Raw genomic sequence first — 20,189 nt, 5'->3', positions numbered from 1 at the left:
CGAGGGAGGTTGCGAGGCTTTATACAAGGCCAGCGAAGGTCGGACCATCTTTACCTCAGCAAAGTCGTTAGATCAAGCTGGCACTCAAGAAGCTTCCTCCCGAGCGGAGAGTGAATTTGTGAGCTTTAGTTTTCTTTGATGTCATGTACCAGCCTCGGTGGTGGGGGGCCGTAAGGCGGCCCTGGAGTCAGGCTCACACTAGGGAACGCCGTGTTCGCTCAGCAGCTGTCTCAGGCGAGTCGCCTGGCAAACTTCGCTAGAGGCAGCTCCCCCCGGCAATGCATTCTGCAGGTCTAATAGACGGCTCGGCACAAGCTCGATCTCCTGGCCTGGTGAGGGCGGAAAGACGACCGACGTCTTGCGATTGCGGGACTTATGGTGGGGAGAGAGCTGGTGCCGTTATTTCACGCATCTCCTCCAACCTCCGCGTCTTGAAGCTGCATCGAGGATTAATCGACTGAGATATTTCTTTCGCAGGGCGCTAGGTGCATTAGACCGCCTTCTACAGCACGGAGAAGGTCACTTTGAGCTGTAAATACCATGTGTCTTGGATTTGCGGGATCCTTGTGATTCGCCGTATCCGGACCGCCAAGAGGCTCGACGTCTGCGCGGTTTGCGGAACCCAGCACGCCCTGCACTGCTCACATGCATTTGAGGCGGAAAAAAAGTGCCTCTGGCGGCTCATTCGTCAGTGATACACTGGTGACGCACACCAGGGAGTAATGCTGCGCCTGTGAGCGGGCAGCCTGGAAACAAGCAACGAGCTACCCCTGGACCGGCGTCCTTCCTTATCCGTGAAAGTCCATTGGCTCCTGAGCAGACGATTGGATATCACTTTAACGTTAATGCTACGTACTCAATTTTTTTCAACTGGCCGACACGCCTGGCTGGACCCTGTTTAGATTTCCATGCTAGATTGTTAGCGGGCAGAGCGGGCATTCCGGGGGTGACAAGCGACAACGGAGCTCGAACTGGGCTGATCCTCTTTAGGTCACGTCGACTTACACACCTTGAAAACCGCATGAGAAATTTTCGTGACAAAAGCTGTAGACAAATCTCAAATTTCACTCTCAAGTACGGGTTCTTGACAGCCCCGAAGCCATCCTCCTACCTTCGGCCTTGCCATGCCATGGTTAGAGGCTGTGATCTGCTGCTCCGCGTTCCGGAGATTTGAAGCCCCCACGCAAGATCTTATCAGATCAAACGTCTCTGCCAGACGAACATTTCCCGGAAGGACTCGCCGCGTGACCGCTGACTGAGGTCCTCTACGGATGCTTGGACGCGCAACTACTCCAAGGCAAAATCGCTAGATCACAAACTCTATGGAGTCTCTTCAGACTCTCTTGAAAGCCGATTTCGGTCACTCGTATTAGATTCTTAGGATTCTCATGCTCATCCCAATCTACTTGGGAGGACACTTCAGCGCGCAAACCATACATATGCTCTTTACATTAGTACCGCCGTGCCACTCCACCCTGAACGCCAATGCCAACTATCATGAGGCCGTACATTAAGGCATAGAAGACAAAAAAAACCACGTATACGCTCCGACTTCGCGCCTCACCAGATGGCGGCTTGATCGAAGTCGAACCGTGTGAGCTCCTTGTTCGCATCCTCCAAATCTTTCTTGGCCTTCATGCGCATGTAGAAGATCGGACAATCCTTGCTGCTGCAGATGACTTCGCAGTGCATGCTTCCCTGGCATCTCTGGCACTGGGTCCAGAGTCTGCCGAACCTCACCTCGAGGTCTGACACCTTGTCCAACGTCTTCTTGTAGAGCTCGCCAACACGGGGCGCGTCGTCTGCACAGACGGCACCGCGACTCTCCTCTTTGCCCGTGAGAGGCTTCTTGCAGCCCATGCAGGTCTGCGTCTTCTTGGTGAACTTCATCAATCCTCCAACCGTGGGCGCTGCCACCGCGATGGAGCGAGTATGGGCACCAGTCAGCAAGGACTTTGCCTTGGTTTCGCCCAAGATGGGCTCAAAGATACGGCCCAAGGGCTTTGCCAGCTGATTGTCTAGGTAGTATCTCGTGTCAATAGGGACGTTGTTCTCGAGTACGTAAATGGGGTCTTCTGATCTCTCAAAGTTCTTGGATCCTGCGGCGCCCTTCACCATGACATATGCAACACGATCACCAAGAGCAGGAGCTGAACCGGCGTCTCGCTTCTTCATCCGCTGGGCAAGCTCCACGTGCGCTTGCTTGGCTGTGTAGTCGTCTTTGGTGAGGGCCTTTGTAATCACAAGCTTCGACATATCGACCTTGTTCTGCAGTAGATCTGCAATTGTGTCCTTGACGTACCTGCAAATATTGTTAGCTTTGGGCTACTGATTGCGCTTGAGGTGGATGAACTAACTCTTGAGCACCCGAGACGTCCTGATCGATCAGGATCATCCTCAACACCTTCTCGATGACAGTTTGGACCAAGAGACAGTTGTCACGTCGAACGGTCTCAATACCTTTTGTGTCCATCTTGTCGAACTTCTCCGGCTTCGTCCAAAAGAGCCCGGCGTATCGCTTCTTGTTGATCAGCAGGTATGGGAAATAGACCTTCTCGAATTCCAGTTTGATGGGTTTGGTAAACTTGGATGAGACGAATTGTGCCGCTTCCTCGCCTAGCTTCATGGCTTCCGCAAGATCCTTCGTCCCAAATTTGACCATCACAGAATCAGTGTCACCGTAGATGACCTGTGCATCATGCGAGTACCCATTCTGCATACAGTATTTCGTCTCCACCTCGTGTTTGGTCTTCTCAATCATCTGTCGACCAAAACTCGTTGTGCTGCTGGCAATTTCTAGACAGGGCAGCTTTCCATTCGTGGCACCTGTCAGACCGTACACCGAGTTGGCACTGATCTTCAACGCTAGTTGGCGACCGTTCAACACGGCTTTCTTGAATGGATCAGTCTCAACGGCCAATTCTCTCTTTGCTTGCTTTCTGGCGGACAAGAGTTCCTCAAGAATCTGGGCGAGGAGCCCCTTCCTCCGTTGAGCAGTGACGAAGGTGTCTCCGTTTGGAGTAACAATGTAATCCTCGTCTTTCTTCAATCCGAAGGCCTCAATGGCCTTCTTCGACACAAGTGTGGTATAGCACAGGTTGTGAGCCTGCATGATACTGGGATACAGCGAAGCAAAATCGAGGGTCGCGATTGGCACGTCATAAAAACCACGAGTGGGTTCAATAACTGTCGCACCCTCATACTGCTCATCGGAACTATCTGCCCTCAAGTCCGGAATGACTAGCTTTTGTTCGAGAGCCTTGCGGAAGAGCTGGCTAATGAATTTGACTTGCTGACCACGAGAAAGAAGAAAGTTGAAAGGCACACCCGTGACTCTTGCCATTTCAGTGTAGTTTTCAAGACAGGAGAGCTTGTCCATCAGTCTCTGTGGCAGGTAAGCGTCCTTCAGGCAGTACAACGCCAATCTTCGGCGTGATTCCGGCGTGCCGTTGAACAATTCGGTAATCATGGTATAGTGGACGTCCTCTTTCTGCTCACCAAGGAAGTGCGAGCAGACTGAATTCAACGTGTAACTTCTCAAATGATGATCACGTTGGATCAGCTGCAGCAGATCGAGCTGCAGTCGGCCATTGGTGTTTGTCGCCTTGGTGTCACGATTTCCCATCTGCTTGCTGGAGAAGTTGGTTTCCTTCGATACAGATTTCACAGTGGGAATTCGGGACCAGTATTCGAATCCGTGCACTTTCAGATGCTTTGCTCGATCAAGTAGATATGGAAAGTCGAAGTTGGAGATGTTGTATCCGGTGATAATATCCGGATCAACCTTGTCCAGAAAATTTCTCCAAGCCATAAGCATCTTCTCTTCCCTCTCAAACTCCAATATCTGCGTTGCCACGATCGGGCTTGTAGTGTCGAGACAGAAAACATTCCGGACAAATGGCTTTCGCTCTCCATATTTCGTGACGACATTGGCTATCTGGATGACAGGATCCATATTTGCTTCGGGAAAGATACCCTTGCGGCCAGCGCATTCGATATCAAAAGACAAGATTCTAAGTGGCGCCATCTTTGACCACTCTCCCACTGGCTTGTGGGCAATGAGATCGAGATAGCTCACTTCAGCCTCGATCTGACAGTTAGACTGCTTCTGTGATTCTGGGATGAGGTGATATTTGGCCGCTGGGGCCTCTACCCAGGCCATTCCGGCAATCTGATATTATGTTAACAAGGGCATGCGTAAGATAGAAATAGCCACCTACCTTGCAGTCGACCATGAACCGTAGCACGTATTGAATGTTGTCAAAGGTGAGGATACCACCATCGGGAGACTTCCACAGACCTTTCCAATTGGCATTCCCACTCTGAATGGTTGTTCGGACCTTGTTGATGAACTTGGGGTCTGTTACCGTGATTTTCAGGTACGGATTTTGTGTGTTGTTCTGGAACCCATAGATATTTTCTCGCATGGTCATTTGAACCGAATGGATGACCGGTTGGTGCTGAGCGATCTGAGACTCGAGGTATGCTCGAAATGTCGGACAGTCTTGTGGAGTGAAAGAGCTGGGGGCGGCCACGTAGAGATAGTGTTTAAAGTCTTTGACGTGAAGCATGACGGAGTTGCCATGTTCAGTAACACCAAAGAGCTTCACTGTAGCATGCCCTCCATGGATGGTGCCCTCCTCGGCCTCGATCTGTTGAAATGTCAAGCTATTTCGCTGAGGACTGAAGGTTTTCGGGACAGGTGGTCGTTCCCAAGCTTGGTCTTTCTCAGCGTTGGCCTGCTTTAGGCCGGAGATATCCTGGCTGAGCTTTTCGAGAACTTCGGATTCGAAGGCGCTCTTCGGCTGGCTGGATCCAAGCTTGTTGTTCTGGGAGCTCTTCAGCCCTGTAGCTGGAGATGATGAGAAGGGTTCGAGTCTCCGTTTCTTGGAAGAGCCCGGTGTGGCGGGGATGTTACGACGGGCACTTGAAGCCTCGCCGAACACCCGCTTCTGTGGCAAGACAGAGGCAGACATGGCGGGAGGATGGAAGAGATATATCCGTAGTGATCTGACCGAGACGGTAGGTCGACTTAGCTCTCCAGCTTCATGAAGCTCAAATAAGGGCAAGAGACCACGGCTTGAACATGTGTGCAGATTGTGTTGTTTGTAGGTGCAGCATAAGTTGACAAATGTGGACAAGACAAAAGGTCGTGTCCGCGGACAGGGATCAGAGACGCGCTTTCTATCAAGTTGGTGACACGCGATGCCCCACTATGTTAATTGAGAAAGAGGCGCGATGGAGGCGTGGTCACAAGCTAGGTCACGGGGTAACTTAGGATGTACAAGGAGGCAATGGCCCCTTTCTGCAACACATTACTACAGCCATCTTGTGATAGTAGAGGTTTAGGGAGATCCGGTATTTCCTCAATAGCTAACGCTCTTCAACAGTTCTCATTCAGTTGTCTGTTGCAGGTTTTTAAATTGAGCTTCTGGTGGTACTAATCGCAAAACCAATGGCCTCAGGCGTATACACTTTTAGAACTAAGCAGTCTAGGAGATCCACCTAATACTGGTTGTTTCTCGGGGAATAGATGAAGAGAATGTCTGTTGATGCCCAAGAACGAATCTGATTGCTTACTCAGTTTTGAATGATCTTGTCATATAGAGCCTCTGTAAAGTTAAATGGTCTGTGAGGATGTTCTGACAAGTGCCAGGAGTGGCCCCTTTCAAATCGATGGACTCAGTTGGCGCCGCTGGGACTTCAGGTGCCGAGTAAACAAATCACCCCGCCAATACTAGGCCACAAATTGTTCTACCCTTCCGCAATTATCTTTAGCGACGACATCTCTCCTTCAGGAGAGTAGCAGATCCTAGTAAATATGGCAGACCGACACGGAGCACCTTCGCGCAATGGCACAAGAGGTATCAATCATCCCCGTCCTGCCGCAGGTGGTGTGCGGCGCAACCTCTTTCAAACCGGATTGACCCGCCGACCGACACCGGGCTCATCAACTTCTGCCGAGACACTGCGCCTGGATGTCGATGTACAATCCGAATCTTCCGATATCGTAGTTCGAGACAAGAATGGGGAGATAGAACTTGAAGATCCCCCGACTCCGCCAATTGATGATCCCGATGAGATTGCACTTGATGCGCGGCAGGAAAACGAGAGTGGGTGGCTCGATTGCAGTACTGTTGGCTGTCTAGCACAAAGCGACTAATACAATGGTAGAGGAGAGGCAGAGGCTTGCAGATGCCGTCAAACATCATCAGATCAACCAGCATAGCGTACCTGCGCAACCAGAAGGTGGCTTGACTGATCTCTCCTCGCCAGAAACATTACTAACACCCATCATAATGCAGAGCTCTTAGAAGCAGTCCGGGCAAGTCTACGGGCCAAGGTCGCGGCGCTAGCAGAGGACAACTGGATGTTCGAGAAAGAAGATGAGTTACGATACCAGTGAAGACCTGGCAGAATGGAAGGTAAACAGCGGAATGACGCCATGCATATGCTACGTAATGCGTACAACGCTACAACTCCAGTCCTCATGCTCTTCTTCTAGTCCAGACCCTCAGCAGTCGGGGCCTCGACCCGCCTCACGGGCGGCTTCCGAGACGCACCTGCGCCGGCACCCCCAGCACCTCCTCCGAACAAGCTACCCATCATGTCGAAGAGAGGGTTGCTCTGGCGCGGCCGTTGTATCCCAAAATACATCTCGGCAATCATCTCCAGCGACTCATTCCACGCGCCAACCTCAGCAATATGAGTCGCGTATTTGCTCTGCAGCTGCTTAAACATATCGGGGTTTCCTCTCTGCACAGCAAGGAGCAGCAGGCCAAGAAAGTTGAGGAGCGGAAGGCTAGGAAAGATGCGAATGTCGAGGTTATTACTGCTGACGTCTTGTACTCCAAGGCCCTTATTATCCTCGACTAGGGCACTGGTGAAGGTGCGGTAGGCAGTGTTCGCGGCTCGGACGTTGGCAAGCAGGAGATAGGGGAGGACAGCCCGCGAAGCGTAAATGCCGGCGGTGTGCGTCTCGTTTTCTTTGTACCACTCGTATTCCATCCGTGTCAGGATCTCGGCAGAGTCTTTCGTACCTAATACCAAGTGTCGTTCCGCCTCATATGCCTCATGCTCTTCTGCGTAGAGTGAACCAGCAACGTGGTGCAGCTCTGGGTCGCCGGCGGGGTATTCTCCAAACTTGGCAGACCATCTAACCAACGTGTGTAAGCATTGGAAAATCCGTTGAAGCATTATGATGGTGGCACTCACGCAATCATCTCCCCGATGAACTTCTTCCTTGTCGGCTCCTCGCTGTCAAATAACCTCAGACAAGTCAAGAGCTTCCCCCTGGACGTTGGGTCGGGCTTCAGCTCCGCCTGTTTGTAAACATCAACGAGCAGGTTGCACAAGTCACCACCGCTGCCGCCCTGGCCAGCCTTCAGCATCGACTGCGCGACGCCATAGAGGATGTCGATTGCGGCGTCCCAGTTCTTCGCCTTGATGTAGCGGGCTGCCACGACCCGGGTTTGCTGCTGGGCCTCGTAGTATTGGCCTTCAGCGATCCTGTCCTGCAGACGAGTGATGATCTTCTCGATCTTATCTCCTTTCGCGGCCATGACGATCTTGTGCTCTAGGGGGCTGACACTTAGGGCTGCTAGGTGTATGTTAGAGCGTAAAATAATGATGTTGGTTGGGGCTATTTAGCTAGTGCTGGGTAGCTTCGAGAAGGAGCTGTTTGGATGGCGGGGTCATGAGCTGGCGGATTTCACCCTCATTCTCGTCTCTGTATGGGAAAGTAGTAGCGGTATTATAACCTGAAAATTTTGGAAACTCCACTAAACTACGCATGGTTGGTGGAACGGTATCATCTGCGCTTCCCATTTAGGCGCCTGCGCAGGTCCCGGGTTCGACTCCCGGACCATGCAGCTTTTTGTTTAATCTGTGGAGTTTGGCTGGTGTTTACTTCACTTTTTGCTCTCGAGAAGCTTGCTATGATTGCGGAGGATTGATGTTCGCTTCATGGGTCGACTGACTCAAATCACTACAATGATTGGCTAAGTTTCAGGAAGCCGTTAGATATGGCGTCCCGTCTCCGTAGGCTGAACATTCTATAAGAAGTTCTCCATAGCCGCTTGAAGAACATAAAGTGATAGATCACGGCTTACTCCATACGGAAAGCTTGTATGATTAGCATTTATGCATATCGTGATGTAATTCTCCCTTTATTGTGACCATTGCGTTTCATTGAACGCTGCAATACATCTAGCAAAAGCCAACATAGTCCGAGTCTCGTTATTCAGTTTCCCGTTGCTCGGGGGTGAATGATACAATCTTAGCAGGACAGCTTTGGCCATCCATGGAAGGTTGTGGTGGACAATCTTTCTTGATTTTGTGCTGACACCTCCTCTACATCCATTCCCGTAATCAGTCCTCGTCGGCAACTTTATCAGCAACCATCTCCTTAGCTAGATTGATAACTTTCTCTGGAGGTCGCTGGTTCTCAGCTGGCTCCGCCGGGCTTGAGAGGCCCGGGATGGGGCTAAGGTTCCCGCTTGGCGGTCCTGGCACGGGGATCTTGATATCTTCAGGCGACCCTGGCACCATCTTGGGATCGAGGCCCGGGATGTGAATACGCTTGGCCTCGTTCTGATAGGCAGCTGGAATGATTTCGATGATCTCATCGCGAGGAAATTTGAGTTTAGGGATGTCCATGGTGCTACAGTGCATCAGATAGGCATAGAGCACACGCAGGACAGACTCGTGGGCAATGATAAGCAAATCGTTCTGCTCGCGCTCAAGTTCGAGGATAATGGGCTCGAGGCGCACCGCAAGATCGTGGTAAGACTACAAATATCAGTAAATTTCTGGGCAAGCAGCGCTGGACCAGGTACTGGTGACTAAGTTCGGGGGGTAACTCACCTCTGCTCTGGGATATCGGTGGTGGTATGGGTCAAGCTCATGTTTCTCGACTTCATCAGGGTACAGGTGACGAATGGCACGCTCTGACAGCTTCTCACAAACTCCTGGGTTGATCTGACTCATTTGTGAGCGTTGTCGGATCTTGAAGCCCTTCTCCTGGAAGTAGTGGGCTGTCTCAGTAGTTCGCAATCTCGTCGACGTCCAGACTGTCAGAGGGCGAAGGGGTATGTCTGCTCCTCCTTCCTCAATGGCAGATTGGCGCTCCTGCTCTCGGTGCTTGAGAAGGGTTTCCGTCATCTTCAGGGCATATGCGCGGCCTTCTTCTGACAAGGGGGCATCGCCCTTGAATGTGTCCTCTCCTCCTGCCGTGCCCGCTCTTACGAAGAATGTGGTGCGTGATTTGATGTGGAGGTTGGTGAGATAGAATACGATGCGGTGAGAGAGATAGTTAAAGCTGACGTTGTTATAGAAGAACGCTTGTCCAGCATTAATCATCTTGACGTAGTTCAGCTCATTCTCGTTCATGGTCTCGAAGACTGGGATCTTCATTTCAATACGCTGAAGATAAAGCTGAGCCGCCTCGTCTGCGTCCATACCATGAAACTTTATGCGATTAGCTTTGGATGTAATCCGTTACAATGCAAATACTCACATCAGGGGACGAGATCTTGACGTTCCTAGCATTCTCCCGCAGAATCCGATCGTCATTGACGTATGATTCCAGGAACAATGTCTGCACCAGAAATATTAGTCAAGCCTAATGGAGGGAAAATAGCCTCCTTACCTGAACGTCGTGCTTGGCAAACTCTTTCGCTAGGGATCTACGACCACTAGCCGTAGGATTTACAGCATCATATATCGCCACTTGACCATTCTCATGATTCAACCAGGCATAGATGTCTTCGCGACATCTCTTCAGAATCTTCTGTCGAAGCATCACAGACGCCGGGGATGCATTTGGAAAGAAGTAATCCTCTGGTACAGCCGCTCCGGGACCCATAGTGGCACGCCGGTAGTCCCCTAGGTGAAAGATGCGGGTTTTCACGCCCAGCCTACCTTTATCAGTTAAGTAAGACTGAGGTAAAATGGAGCAGAAACATACCATCCAAGATAACGAGCCATGGAAACACAGATATGACTGTCATCGGTCAGCCAAACACTCATTGCGTACGCTGGTGAGATTGCTTCCTCACGTCTTGCCTCGTGCTGGCAGCCCAACCATGACGATCGCTATCCTACCCGAGTGGAACAGTCTCCCAGACATCGTGCTGTAGAGCTGGGCAGGCGCCATGTCGTTGTCTTCCGGTACATCATGAATTCCATCGATGAAGGTAGAGCTCTTGCGGCGATAACGCGGCGCGTTCGCCGCAATTTCTGCAGTACTGCTCACATCAGTATCGTTCTCTAAAGCATCCCCCAGTTCGAGACGATCCATCTGAACGTCAAATGAGGCACTACTGGTCGTCTGACTCTCACTAGCACCTCGAGGAAGGCCTGTGCCCTCGAGACGCTCATAGCTCGCCATTTTTTTGTGTTCCTTGAAAGGTACAGGGACCGTGATCTAGGCTATATTTGCTCATAAAAGAAAGGAGGAGAAAGAAGCATGAGATATTTTTCAGGGAATGAATGGGTAGGTGAATCTAGGAAAGAAAGTTGAGGTGAAGGAGAGCTTTCTCCTCGAGACAGGCCAGAAAGGTTATGCAGTGATCGACTCACAGGAGTGTGTCCATTTTGCGGGTCTAGCACTCTGATGAGCCGCTTCTTTACACTTGAGGAGTGACCAGAGACTGATTTCTTGCCAGTCGAGGAAGTTACACGGATTGAGTTGTGCTGTAAGGCGCACTGCAAAACGCAATACAATTGCGGAGCCTGGTAGCCAACTTTGTGTGCTGGGTAGTCGTTTCTTAGGCTTGCAAAGACAAGCTACAATGAGACCGTGAACTATGAAAGAATTGTTTCTCGGTCAAGGTTGTATTCATCAGAGATAATTTGATACATCCAGTGTAAATCGCGCATGAAGCGGCTGCAGATTTGTGTTGGAAAGGCCTTCCAACTTGCTGTCAACCTGCAAGTCTTAGTCGCCCCTTCTACCCGATCCAAGCTCGGCAATCTGGGTTCGGGTTAGAATCTTGCGCTGGAATTCAGAATAGTATGGAGTCACTGCACAATAAATAGAGTGCATCCCTTAACTTACGGAATCAAAGATTATATCGACTATGATCGGATATTATCTTGGGATATTGAGAGAGCAGTTCTGGTGTTGTGTTATGTCTGTGGGAGATACTCTTGAGGAATAATCCGGGGGCAAGGACCGGTTGGTCGACATGCAGGACTGATCTCATAGTCTCTCGAACGCTAACAAATAAATAGACAGGGTAATGGTGCTAAATACACTTATGATTTATTACACTTTGACAGGTTAATGAATGAACCTATAGAGAACGTCAATGCAACTCATATATTACCTATTCGTACTCGATTCTTCTACAACCTATTTTTGCAAGATGAACATCTTGCCCTTCCATTCGCTTCCTTGATATTATCAAGCCTGTGTTTTTAATCGTTATATGGAAGTGGGGCATCTGGAATGAGGTTTCCCCGTTTCCGTTGCCTTGCCGTTCCGCGCCGCTAGGCTCACTCTAATCCTTGTCGTCAGTATGGAAAGCTACCGCGAAATTTTTGGCCCAGCTTCCTGAATCCAACGACCTCACTTTACTCATCTCCTACAATCCAGCAAACCTCGGGATCGACCACGAGAGACTGCGTCAGTCGAAGGTCTAGTGTGGCAGCTTTGTGTTGACCTTGTCGATTATCTTGGTAGTTGGTCCTTGTCGTGATTTTCTCACATCCTCTCCTTGCCGGCAGCCTCTTCGTTCAGCTTGCGACCATGGCCACGCCAATAGATTCCACGTTCGCCTTTCTGCGCAACAACCCACTGTCTTCATCAATCTCCGATGCCCTTCAATCATTTCAGGATCGTCGAGCAAAGTTGGGTTTATCGAACCCAGGTACCACAGAGAACTTGGCAAAGGAGGTCCAACGAGATGTCCTTCTGAACAACTACATGTTCACTGGCCTTCGGGCCGATCTCACCAAGGCCTTCAGCTTGTCGCCGCTCTTCCAAGTCTCTCATCAGTTTGCCATGGGAGAGCGATTAAACCCGTATACCTTCGCGGCTCTATACGGCACCAGCAAGGTTTGTTTGCCTTCAGTCCAGTTTCCGCCGAACTTTCGCGCGGCAGTTACTATCTAGTACCCAGCCCTCTGCTAACATTGTCATACAGGTCTTCCTACAAGGCAACGTCGATAACGAAGGGCAGCTCTCCACAAGATTCAATTGGCGATGGTCCGATGCTCAGGTCTCCAAATCCCAATTCTCGATCGCCCCAGGCACCGGCCAGGATATGGCGCAGTTCGAGCACGAGTATACTGGCAACGACTTCACGGCGTCACTAAAGGCGCTGAATCCGTCCTATCTCGAAGGCGGACTGACTGGTATCTTCATTGGAAGCTACATGCAGGCAGTAACTCCGAGACTTGCTCTAGGATTGGAGGGTATTTGGCAACGAGCGGGTCTGACCCAGGGACCGGAAACCGCCGTCTCATACTGCGCCAAGTACAAGGGTGAGGATTGGGCTGCCACTGCTCAGCTCTCTGCGCAAGGCGGTCTCAACACGACCTTCTGGAGGCGTCTTTCTGAGCGAGTTCAGGCCGGTGTCGATATGACGCTGTCTCTCGTCCCCGGACCTGCTGGTCTTCTTGGCGGTAGCATCCAGAAGGAAGGCGTCACGGCATTTGGAGCGAAGTACGACTTCCGGATGTCCACTTTCAGGGCGCAGCTTGACTCAAAGGGAAAGCTTAGCTGTCTGCTTGAGAAGCGTGTAGCTGCCCCCGTAACTATGACCTTTGCTGCTGATGTGGACCACGCAACTGTACGTCACTAAAGCCCTGTCAGGCTCTAGCGCAATGAATATGCTAATGAAGAATGGTGTAGCAACAAGCGAAGATCGGCCTCGGCATCTCAATTGAGACCGGCGGAGAGGAGCTCCAGGAACAGCAGGAGATGTTAGGAGCCCAGCCATCCCCTAACATCCCCTTCTAAACGCGGTTGGGCGACCTGAATGTCCTCAGCTAAAGCATTCCCCGCTCTGCTCTCGTCCCGTACAAGTCATTAATCTCGTCACCTGATGTTCGCTAGCTACGGGCCGAGCGCTTCTCTTTCAGCTTCCTGGGTTCTCCTTCTCCGTTTGTTTTACTACGGCTCGATGGCCAGCATCCTTGGTCAATGGTGGTATGGTCAGGGTCTTTGCATAGGCTCTCACGAACGATAGACATCCCCTCCATCTCGAACCACACACATGGCCATCATCGACAAATCTCCGACTTCTCTCATGTCTTTCCCCACAGCACTCAAAAACGGTCATGAAAGTTTGACGGTCAGGTTTATGTATACTAGACTCACTGCCCTGGTGTTGAAGCGCGTTGGCTTGCTATTGGGTGGAAGGGGCCGCACAGGGAAACACTTTTTCACGGTCTCGTCATTGGATCAAAGATTCCAGCTGACGTTGTGTAGATATAGCAATGCATGCATGTAAGAAGAAGTGAGGTGGTGGATATTGCCCCACGGACATAATTTACGCGATCTCCAGACATTCCCAGAGTGACTGCATCTGATACTAGCATCCTATTGTACAAGTCTTCAGATTTCAAATGCCGTGCCTGACAAAAGGCGCCGTTAACTTCGGGGACACCACTGTGCCAAGGATCTCACCACAGTGGGCAACTGTCACAGCATACCTCCGAGCCACCTGCCAATTACCAGGAACTTCTCTTGATTTTCTACGTGATTGCTCTCCTCAACCTTGCTCTCATATATAGCCTTGGCCCGACCGCCTCGGAATGTGGGGAGTAGGCTGGTAGGTTTATATTGCGGCATGAAGGACGCGTGCGTAAGCTACTTTATACCCTACTTCCGGGGAAGCAGTCAAGACTTCGGAACGGCAAAGACGGAAGTTGAGGTCACAGGATCCATTGTAGCGGCGCTCAGAGGTATAGCCGTGAAGGCTTAAGCGATCGAGAATCTTGTTCGTGAGAGCGTTTTGCCCTCTGCTCTTGGAAAAATACATGTTCAGATACGTTCTCGATGTTTGCGCTGTCCTCGCGCCCTTGGGCTTCATACCTTTCTTATGGGCAAGTTCAAGGATATAGGTCTCTGTAACGATATATCTATCACCTATCATGCCTTCAATTGATCTATTTCTGTCTTCTCATAGTTCCAGGCTTTCGGGCTCATAATTCATCTAGACTATACATTCTGCTTAAAGAGCGGGCTGCTCAACATTGGGTTTTATGCTAGGTCCTTACGCTCCCGCCGTCTAGGTATAATCAGCCGCAAATTCACCCGGTTTTGTATTGGGGAGCGTTCGTCATCAAGACAAGCTTTTTGATAAATGCTCCGGCGCGGCTAGGGAATTTTTGTCGTTCCGATGTCATGCGCTCTGGTGTCATGGTAGTCTTCCCTTATTGTCGCATCGCGCAGCGAGCCAAGAGCCTACGTTACTTCGTATAAGCCGGCAACCACGGCACCCACGAGAGCAGGTTCCAAACCATCCAAGATGAGAGCCGCAATAAGGACTCAACTAGTGGAACGTCGGAAATTTTACTGTCTCGAGGATGGAGAGCTCGAATCATAATCCAGACACCACTGGTCAGCCTGGCAGGAACCCCTGAGATGGCGTCAATGCTCTCTCCATGGCGAAACCCCACAAGATCAGTGCTTTTCATATGAACACATCATATATCCCAAGTGAGATGAGCCTAACTATGCTCACAGAATGTTCCCCGCATCTGCCACCGTACCGGCACTGCAAACGGGTCGGTGCACATATGTGATGCTGATCTCTCGCGCGGAAACAATCTAACCTGTCGCCATCCTTGGCAATATTGTCGCCGACGCCGCGAGAACAGCTTACTGGAAGTCGCAATGATGAGATTTGTGAGCCGTCAACTGTTGCAAATCCGGGTCCCGGCCAGGAGATGAGCTGCTCCTTTGCCTGGAATAGCTCAGGTTGATATATTCTTCGAATTCTTCCAAATTGTTGCTATGATGTCTTCTCCACAGACTTCGTAAGCCCTATGAGGGGGTTCTCGCGACGAGTATGGTGAAATTTCAAACTGAGAGTCAATTCGTCTTAGACAGATATAAAAAGGAGAGGCAACTGTGCTTGTTGTGGATTTAGCAGTGCGCTCTTCACTCGGTCCTTAGCTTCTAGTGTCTATCTTCAACATCAAAGCCTTGCGTAACTTCAAGATGATCCATAAATTTGTTCTCGCTGCCCTTCTGCTTGCACCTAGCGTGCTCGGACGGGCCCTTCCTGAGGATGTCTCCACCGACATTGCACTGGAGAAGCGAGACCTCGGCTTCGTAAGAACCATACCTTCTCGATTCTCTTAGTATCTCACTAATCTCCTGGGAGGCTTCTGCTGTCGACTTCACCAAGCGAGATGATCTGGACATCTTAGCCCGCGAGACCGTGACACCTGATGATGCCGAAGTCGACGAGGCAGATCCTGACAAGCTGCACAAGAAGAAGAAGCGTGCGTGTGCCTTTAAAGAATCCAATAAAGATTGTCTATCAGTGTTAGCTAATTCCTCTTTGCAGACAAGAAGGGAAAGAAGCCGTTCCCCAAGCTTCCTCCCCGTGAAGAAGAGGAGGCTGAGGAGGACGAGTCGGTTGAGGCTGGCACCGACAAGTTGCATAAGAAGAAGAAGTCCCGTATGTATACCACTACAATTACCACACACACGTATTGTATCTCAGATAACCAGCTAACTCCAGGGATGTAGACAAGAAGGGCAAGAAGCCCTTCCCCAAGCTTCCGCCCCGTGAGGAGGACACTGAAGAGGAGGATGAGTCTGTCGAAGCCGACACCGATAAGCTGCACAAGAAAAAGAAGTCCCGTACGTGTAATTTAGGAAACACTAGGCATCTATTTCTCATGCTAACTTCATCACTGTAGATAAGAAGGGAAAAAAGCCCTTCCCCAAGCTCCCTCCCCGCGAGGAGTCTGATGACGAAGAGGAGGACTCCCTCTCAGCCGACCCCGAGAAGTTCCACAAGGATAAGAAGGGCAAGAAGCCTTTTCCTCCTCCACCGCCACCCAAGAAGGGCAAGCATCCCCCACGTGACGAAGACGCTGAAGAGGAAGAGTCTGCTCCTGCCGAGCCTGACAAGTTGCACAAGAAGAAGCGTGAGTAAACATTATCGGCTGAAGTCATGACTATGGCTGACTCGGAGCAGACCACAAGGGCAAGAAGGGTAAGGGACCAGGACATTTTTAAGCCGTTTTCGAGGCTGCGGCTAGGAGCTGACGAAGAGACGTCTCGATGGACTTATGTGCACGGTTCTATTCTTCTTTCTCTATACTCTCTCTTTATTGCATTGCTATCTTTCGCTCACTGGCACGATGCTCTGCACATATATTTCATACCAAACTTTTATTGCAAAGTGTATCAAAATGGTTCTTGAGTGCGACACTTTCATAAAAAAAATTCAAGTGAAGAGAGCAAATTGCACTTGCTGCACGTTCTATTCAATTATAGTTCCCATAATGTTGACACTGAATGATGCTCCGTCTCTTGGGTACGATTCCAATGATATGGCCCACACTAAAGGTATGACTTGCATCCTGACCTATTTCAAACTACATGCATCGAAGTATTGCATTCTGGCAAACTGGAGATGGGTCTAGGTGCATCTCAATTTGATCCTTCCTCCACTGATATAACTCCAATGGCTCCTCACGAATTGCCATTGATCATCCCCCTTTCGCGGACAAGCGAAAAATCCCGGGTCTCCACGCCCAGAAGCACGAAGCCTCCAGTGAATGACCGGGAGCTTGTTCCCACGTTTTGCCATCGCCCGAGGCGGCTCTCTAATGTACCTCTGAGCTCCTAGAAATGGTTCAACTCGCTGTCGAGTTCACAATATCCACCGACCCAACGTGCGTAAACGTGTATGGATCGGTCGCAAACCAGCTGTACTCTTCTATCTTTCCATCCATTACACCGTAGAATCGACCAGCCATGTTCATGGCGATCGAAGAGAAGTTGGCCGGGCTCGGTCCTCCTGAGATGGTGATGTTCTGCTTGGTGTGCCAGGTCACATTGTCCCATCGGTAGCCGCTGATCGTCCCTTCGGGTTTTCGAGACACCACCAGTGTTTGCAGGTAGTCGTCAAATGGCGAGGCGGCATATTGCGGCTGAGGATCCGTGGGGATGCTCACTGCTATTTGGAGTCCTAGGAAATTCCATGTTAGAATGCATTGATCATTAGACAATAATGGTAGCGATTTTCAACTTACCGCCCTCCCAGACAGCACTCATGTTGAATTTCAATTCGTTTAGATCTGCACTCGCATCCCAGTAAAGACGCAGTTCTCCGGGGTTCATATCCTCCTTGCCGCTGTCACTGATGAACGGTATCATCGCTAGTCCCGATTCTGGGTCGATTTGATACCCATCGAAAAGCTGTGTGTCGGTTCGTGTCCAGTCGCTAGAGTTGAGGACATTGATAGCTTGATCATCATCCTCGTACGCTACGTAGATGTACCCGGCACAGCCGACAGCACATCGATGCCACACAGCAGCAAGATCCGATGTCTCAGCCGCGGTCTTGCTCGGCGACTTCATCAAATCGCCAGTACTCCAATTCTTGCCCGCCGGGTCAGTAGTGTAGATCTCCCCGACATTATCTGTTTGAGTTAGGAAATATAGGTGCATTTCAAAAGTGTAGTCTGGAGGGCCAGTGCTTGCGGCTGCCAATGGCGACCTCTCCTTGACACTGATAGGAGTGCCCGCATCCTCGAGAGCGGCTGAGACATTGACTGCCGCCCATGTCTTGTTATCCGCATCCCACAGCGAGACCATGATTGAATTAGTCTTGTCTTGCGAGAAGACAGCGTAATGTATCATATCATCGGCATCCGTCCAGTTTACAGCGGCGAGCCGCGAATTGGATAGCAAGCTTGTCTCAGCCTCAGTGGTTTCGTTGCTCGAATTGCCTGGTCCGAAGCCACCCGTCGAATTCGTCGGCGCATCTGGGGTACTTGTACTTTTTGAATGTCTCGAAACCGTTGCGCCGACAGCTCCTCCAACAACTGCTGCGATTATTACCACAGCCACCACACCGGCCACAATATAGAATGTTCGCGCAGCCAGCCCACATATTCTCTTTGTCTTGTGAGATGATGGAGCCTTTTCTTCTGGTGTTATGGGTATCGGTTTCTGAAAGGCTGCCTCGTGATGTTGGCTCGGCGAGTAGCTTGAGGAGCCTGAGTAGGACGCCGAAGGCGGCTCTGTATAATGTCGCACCGGGTACGGGTGTTCGGGGAATTGAGAGGGGGTTTGTTGCTGGTCCGCATGCTGTAGGTCTGAATATTGCTCCTCTGTCGGTGGCTGCGGTTGGGGTTGAGGCTTGTAGTATCCGTAGTGTCCTGGAATCCCCCTCGGATAGACAGCCTGGGGCATTGTATCAGGATCGAATACCACCTCTTTCTGATTTGAGAATGGCACCACTTCCTTCTGCGCAGGCTCATTCTGTGGCTCGTGGTCGTCCAGCGCATTGATGCGCTCGCCGTCTCGTCCTTCTGCCATACTGACGACTTTGCACCCGAGGGCGCTCGGAGTACAAGATAGACACCGCCAGGCGACTCACCACCACTTACTTCAAGTCACAGGTTCGAGTGAAGTCGTAAGGATGAAGGATGCGAAAAAAGCATCTGATGTCGAGGAAAGTGGGAGGATTATGGAAGAGAGCGTGGGGAGCCCGGGAAAGTGTCGCAGATGTCCATCCTACCAAGTGTACCCAGTCAGTCAGTCTCCTGGCGTTGTCTGGTCTGGTCCCCCTCTTCGCTGTGGAACTAACGAGATAGCACACGCCCTACCGATGCTACCGGCTCGGCTACGGAGCCAGCATTGATATCATAAGTTCCACATGTTAACGTTAGCCGGACACAGGCCCAGAGAACAGAGCATGTAGCAAAAGCAGGGTCCGGCAGGCCGTTAGAGGCCAGCTAGGGGCTGGCGCTGCTACACTGCTATCACGCCGCCCAGAGGAAGGATGAATAGAATTTTGGATCCAGCAATTAAGCCTGCCTCGCCTGCCTTGGCCGCAGTTCCTCCAGCGCGGCATGATTGGGCCATTCCACTGCCGGGTCGAGTCCGGTGCGCAGAAGCCAGGATCCGAGATGGGGAGGTCGCCAGCGATCCCAGTCGTCGACAATCAAGACAGGATGCTGATCCCTGCCCTTACTGCAGAGAACATGCCTGGAAGCCACTCCTCCGGGAGGTCCTGCGTGGTGGCGCACAGCCAAAGAACACACCCAAGGACCACCCTTCCAGCGCTGGTCGCTACAACGCCCAGCCCAAAACGTAGCATTGGCGTTGCTGCAGGGGAATCCTTTCCCACAAATCTCATGCGCGCGTTAGCTCCAATGAACGATCTCGCTTCGGCCGTTTGGAGCCATGCGTCTAATCCTGATGTTGGGATGGCCGTCCTACTGGTCTCACGGGGATGCTGGCCCGTCAGCCCTAAGCCCTGGCGGATCCCAGAAGGAAACGCTTGATCTTCTCCAAAACGTGGCCGTTGAGAAAAAGGAACAAGGCTGCTGTCAAACCTGCACGAAAAACATTCTGTTACACAAAAAGAAATAAGAGAGGGTTGACAGACGCCTTCAGCGCTGATCTCCACGATCTGAGGACTGTCTCACCTCAATTCGCCAGCGGCCCGCGGTGGTGTGTTGCGGGCAATTATTAAGTTAATCGCTGTCGCTTACAGGAGGCGCAGCCCTGCACTACGACATTCAAAGTGGCCTATCGTTTTCGGACGACGACCAAATTGCATCTTCAATCGAATCGTCTATCTATGTAGATAACCGTCAGTCATCACAGTTGCAGATGAATTCACAACGCTTCTGTGCCCAGCGTTCTGCCAAATAGCGCTCGTGTTTCCCCTGAATGAGAAAGAAACCCTGCAGGATGTATGCCAATCCGCCTCAAGTCACTGTCTGCGAGAATAGTCCCTTGCTCCCATCGAGCTTCAATGAACGACTCCGTATGACGAGTTCAGAGTTCACGCAACATGGTATTTCTCTGATGACCTGAAGATGGCACCACGCGAAGAACAGATGACTGATTTTTCCCAATTGGCAAAGCGCTACCCAACACTCCCTAGCTGACAGGAGGTGTCAGGTTTCATGGAAAGAAGGCATCTGGAGGGCCAGGTTTCACCAGCAAACACAGGACCTCTGGTGATATAGCAACG

The 20,189-nt window shown here is 51.0% G+C and overlaps 6 protein-coding genes across 6 annotated transcripts; 2 read left to right on the top strand and 4 right to left on the bottom strand.

Moving 5' to 3' along the window:
• Positions 1-1,560: 1,560 nt before the first annotated feature.
• Positions 1,561-4,976, bottom strand: UCRPA7_4935 (putative dna polymerase delta catalytic subunit protein; the record flags this gene model as incomplete). The annotated part of the gene is made up of 3 exons (XM_007917486.1): positions 1,561-2,302; positions 2,358-4,171; positions 4,221-4,976. The coding sequence occupies 3 exons, from the start codon at positions 4,974-4,976 to the stop codon at positions 1,561-1,563; spliced, it is 3,312 nt and encodes a 1,103-aa protein (XP_007915677.1).
• Positions 4,977-6,501: 1,525 nt separating this feature from the next.
• UCRPA7_4934 (putative duf410 domain-containing protein) lies at positions 6,502-7,794 on the bottom strand (the record flags this gene model as incomplete). The annotated part of the gene is made up of 3 exons (XM_007917485.1): positions 6,502-7,156; positions 7,216-7,600; positions 7,761-7,794. The coding sequence occupies 3 exons, from the start codon at positions 7,792-7,794 to the stop codon at positions 6,502-6,504; spliced, it is 1,074 nt and encodes a 357-aa protein (XP_007915676.1).
• A 576-nt stretch (positions 7,795-8,370) lies between these two features.
• On the bottom strand, positions 8,371-9,802 carry UCRPA7_4933 (putative 6-phosphofructo-2-kinase fructose- 6-bisphosphate 2-phosphatase protein; the record flags this gene model as incomplete). The annotated part of the gene is made up of 4 exons (XM_007917484.1): positions 8,371-8,790; positions 8,866-9,468; positions 9,518-9,598; positions 9,650-9,802. 4 exons carry the CDS (start codon positions 9,800-9,802, stop codon positions 8,371-8,373), a joined length of 1,257 nt encoding a protein of 418 aa, XP_007915675.1.
• Positions 9,803-11,752: 1,950 nt separating this feature from the next.
• Positions 11,753-12,967, top strand: UCRPA7_4932 (putative mitochondrial import receptor subunit tom-40 protein; the record flags this gene model as incomplete). The annotated part of the gene is made up of 3 exons (XM_007917483.1): positions 11,753-12,061; positions 12,150-12,797; positions 12,860-12,967. The coding sequence occupies 3 exons, from the start codon at positions 11,753-11,755 to the stop codon at positions 12,965-12,967; spliced, it is 1,065 nt and encodes a 354-aa protein (XP_007915674.1).
• A 2,208-nt stretch (positions 12,968-15,175) lies between these two features.
• Positions 15,176-16,124, top strand: UCRPA7_4931 (hypothetical protein; the record flags this gene model as incomplete). The annotated part of the gene is made up of 5 exons (XM_007917482.1): positions 15,176-15,289; positions 15,342-15,462; positions 15,528-15,641; positions 15,713-15,826; positions 15,886-16,124. 5 exons carry the CDS (start codon positions 15,176-15,178, stop codon positions 16,122-16,124), a joined length of 702 nt encoding a protein of 233 aa, XP_007915673.1.
• Positions 16,125-16,830: 706 nt separating this feature from the next.
• On the bottom strand, positions 16,831-17,794 carry UCRPA7_4930 (hypothetical protein; the record flags this gene model as incomplete). Its single annotated transcript, XM_007917481.1, has 2 exons — positions 16,831-17,165; positions 17,230-17,794. 2 exons carry the CDS (start codon positions 17,792-17,794, stop codon positions 16,831-16,833), a joined length of 900 nt encoding a protein of 299 aa, XP_007915672.1.
• Between the last annotated feature and the right edge of the window lie 2,395 nt (positions 17,795-20,189).

Source organism: Phaeoacremonium minimum (assembly GCF_000392275.1).
Source record: "Phaeoacremonium minimum UCRPA7 unplaced genomic scaffold PA7_03_scaffold_373, whole genome shotgun sequence".
Lineage (NCBI taxonomy): Eukaryota > Fungi > Ascomycota > Sordariomycetes > Togniniales > Togniniaceae > Phaeoacremonium > Phaeoacremonium minimum.
This window is presented reverse-complemented; position numbering and strand designations above follow the sequence as displayed.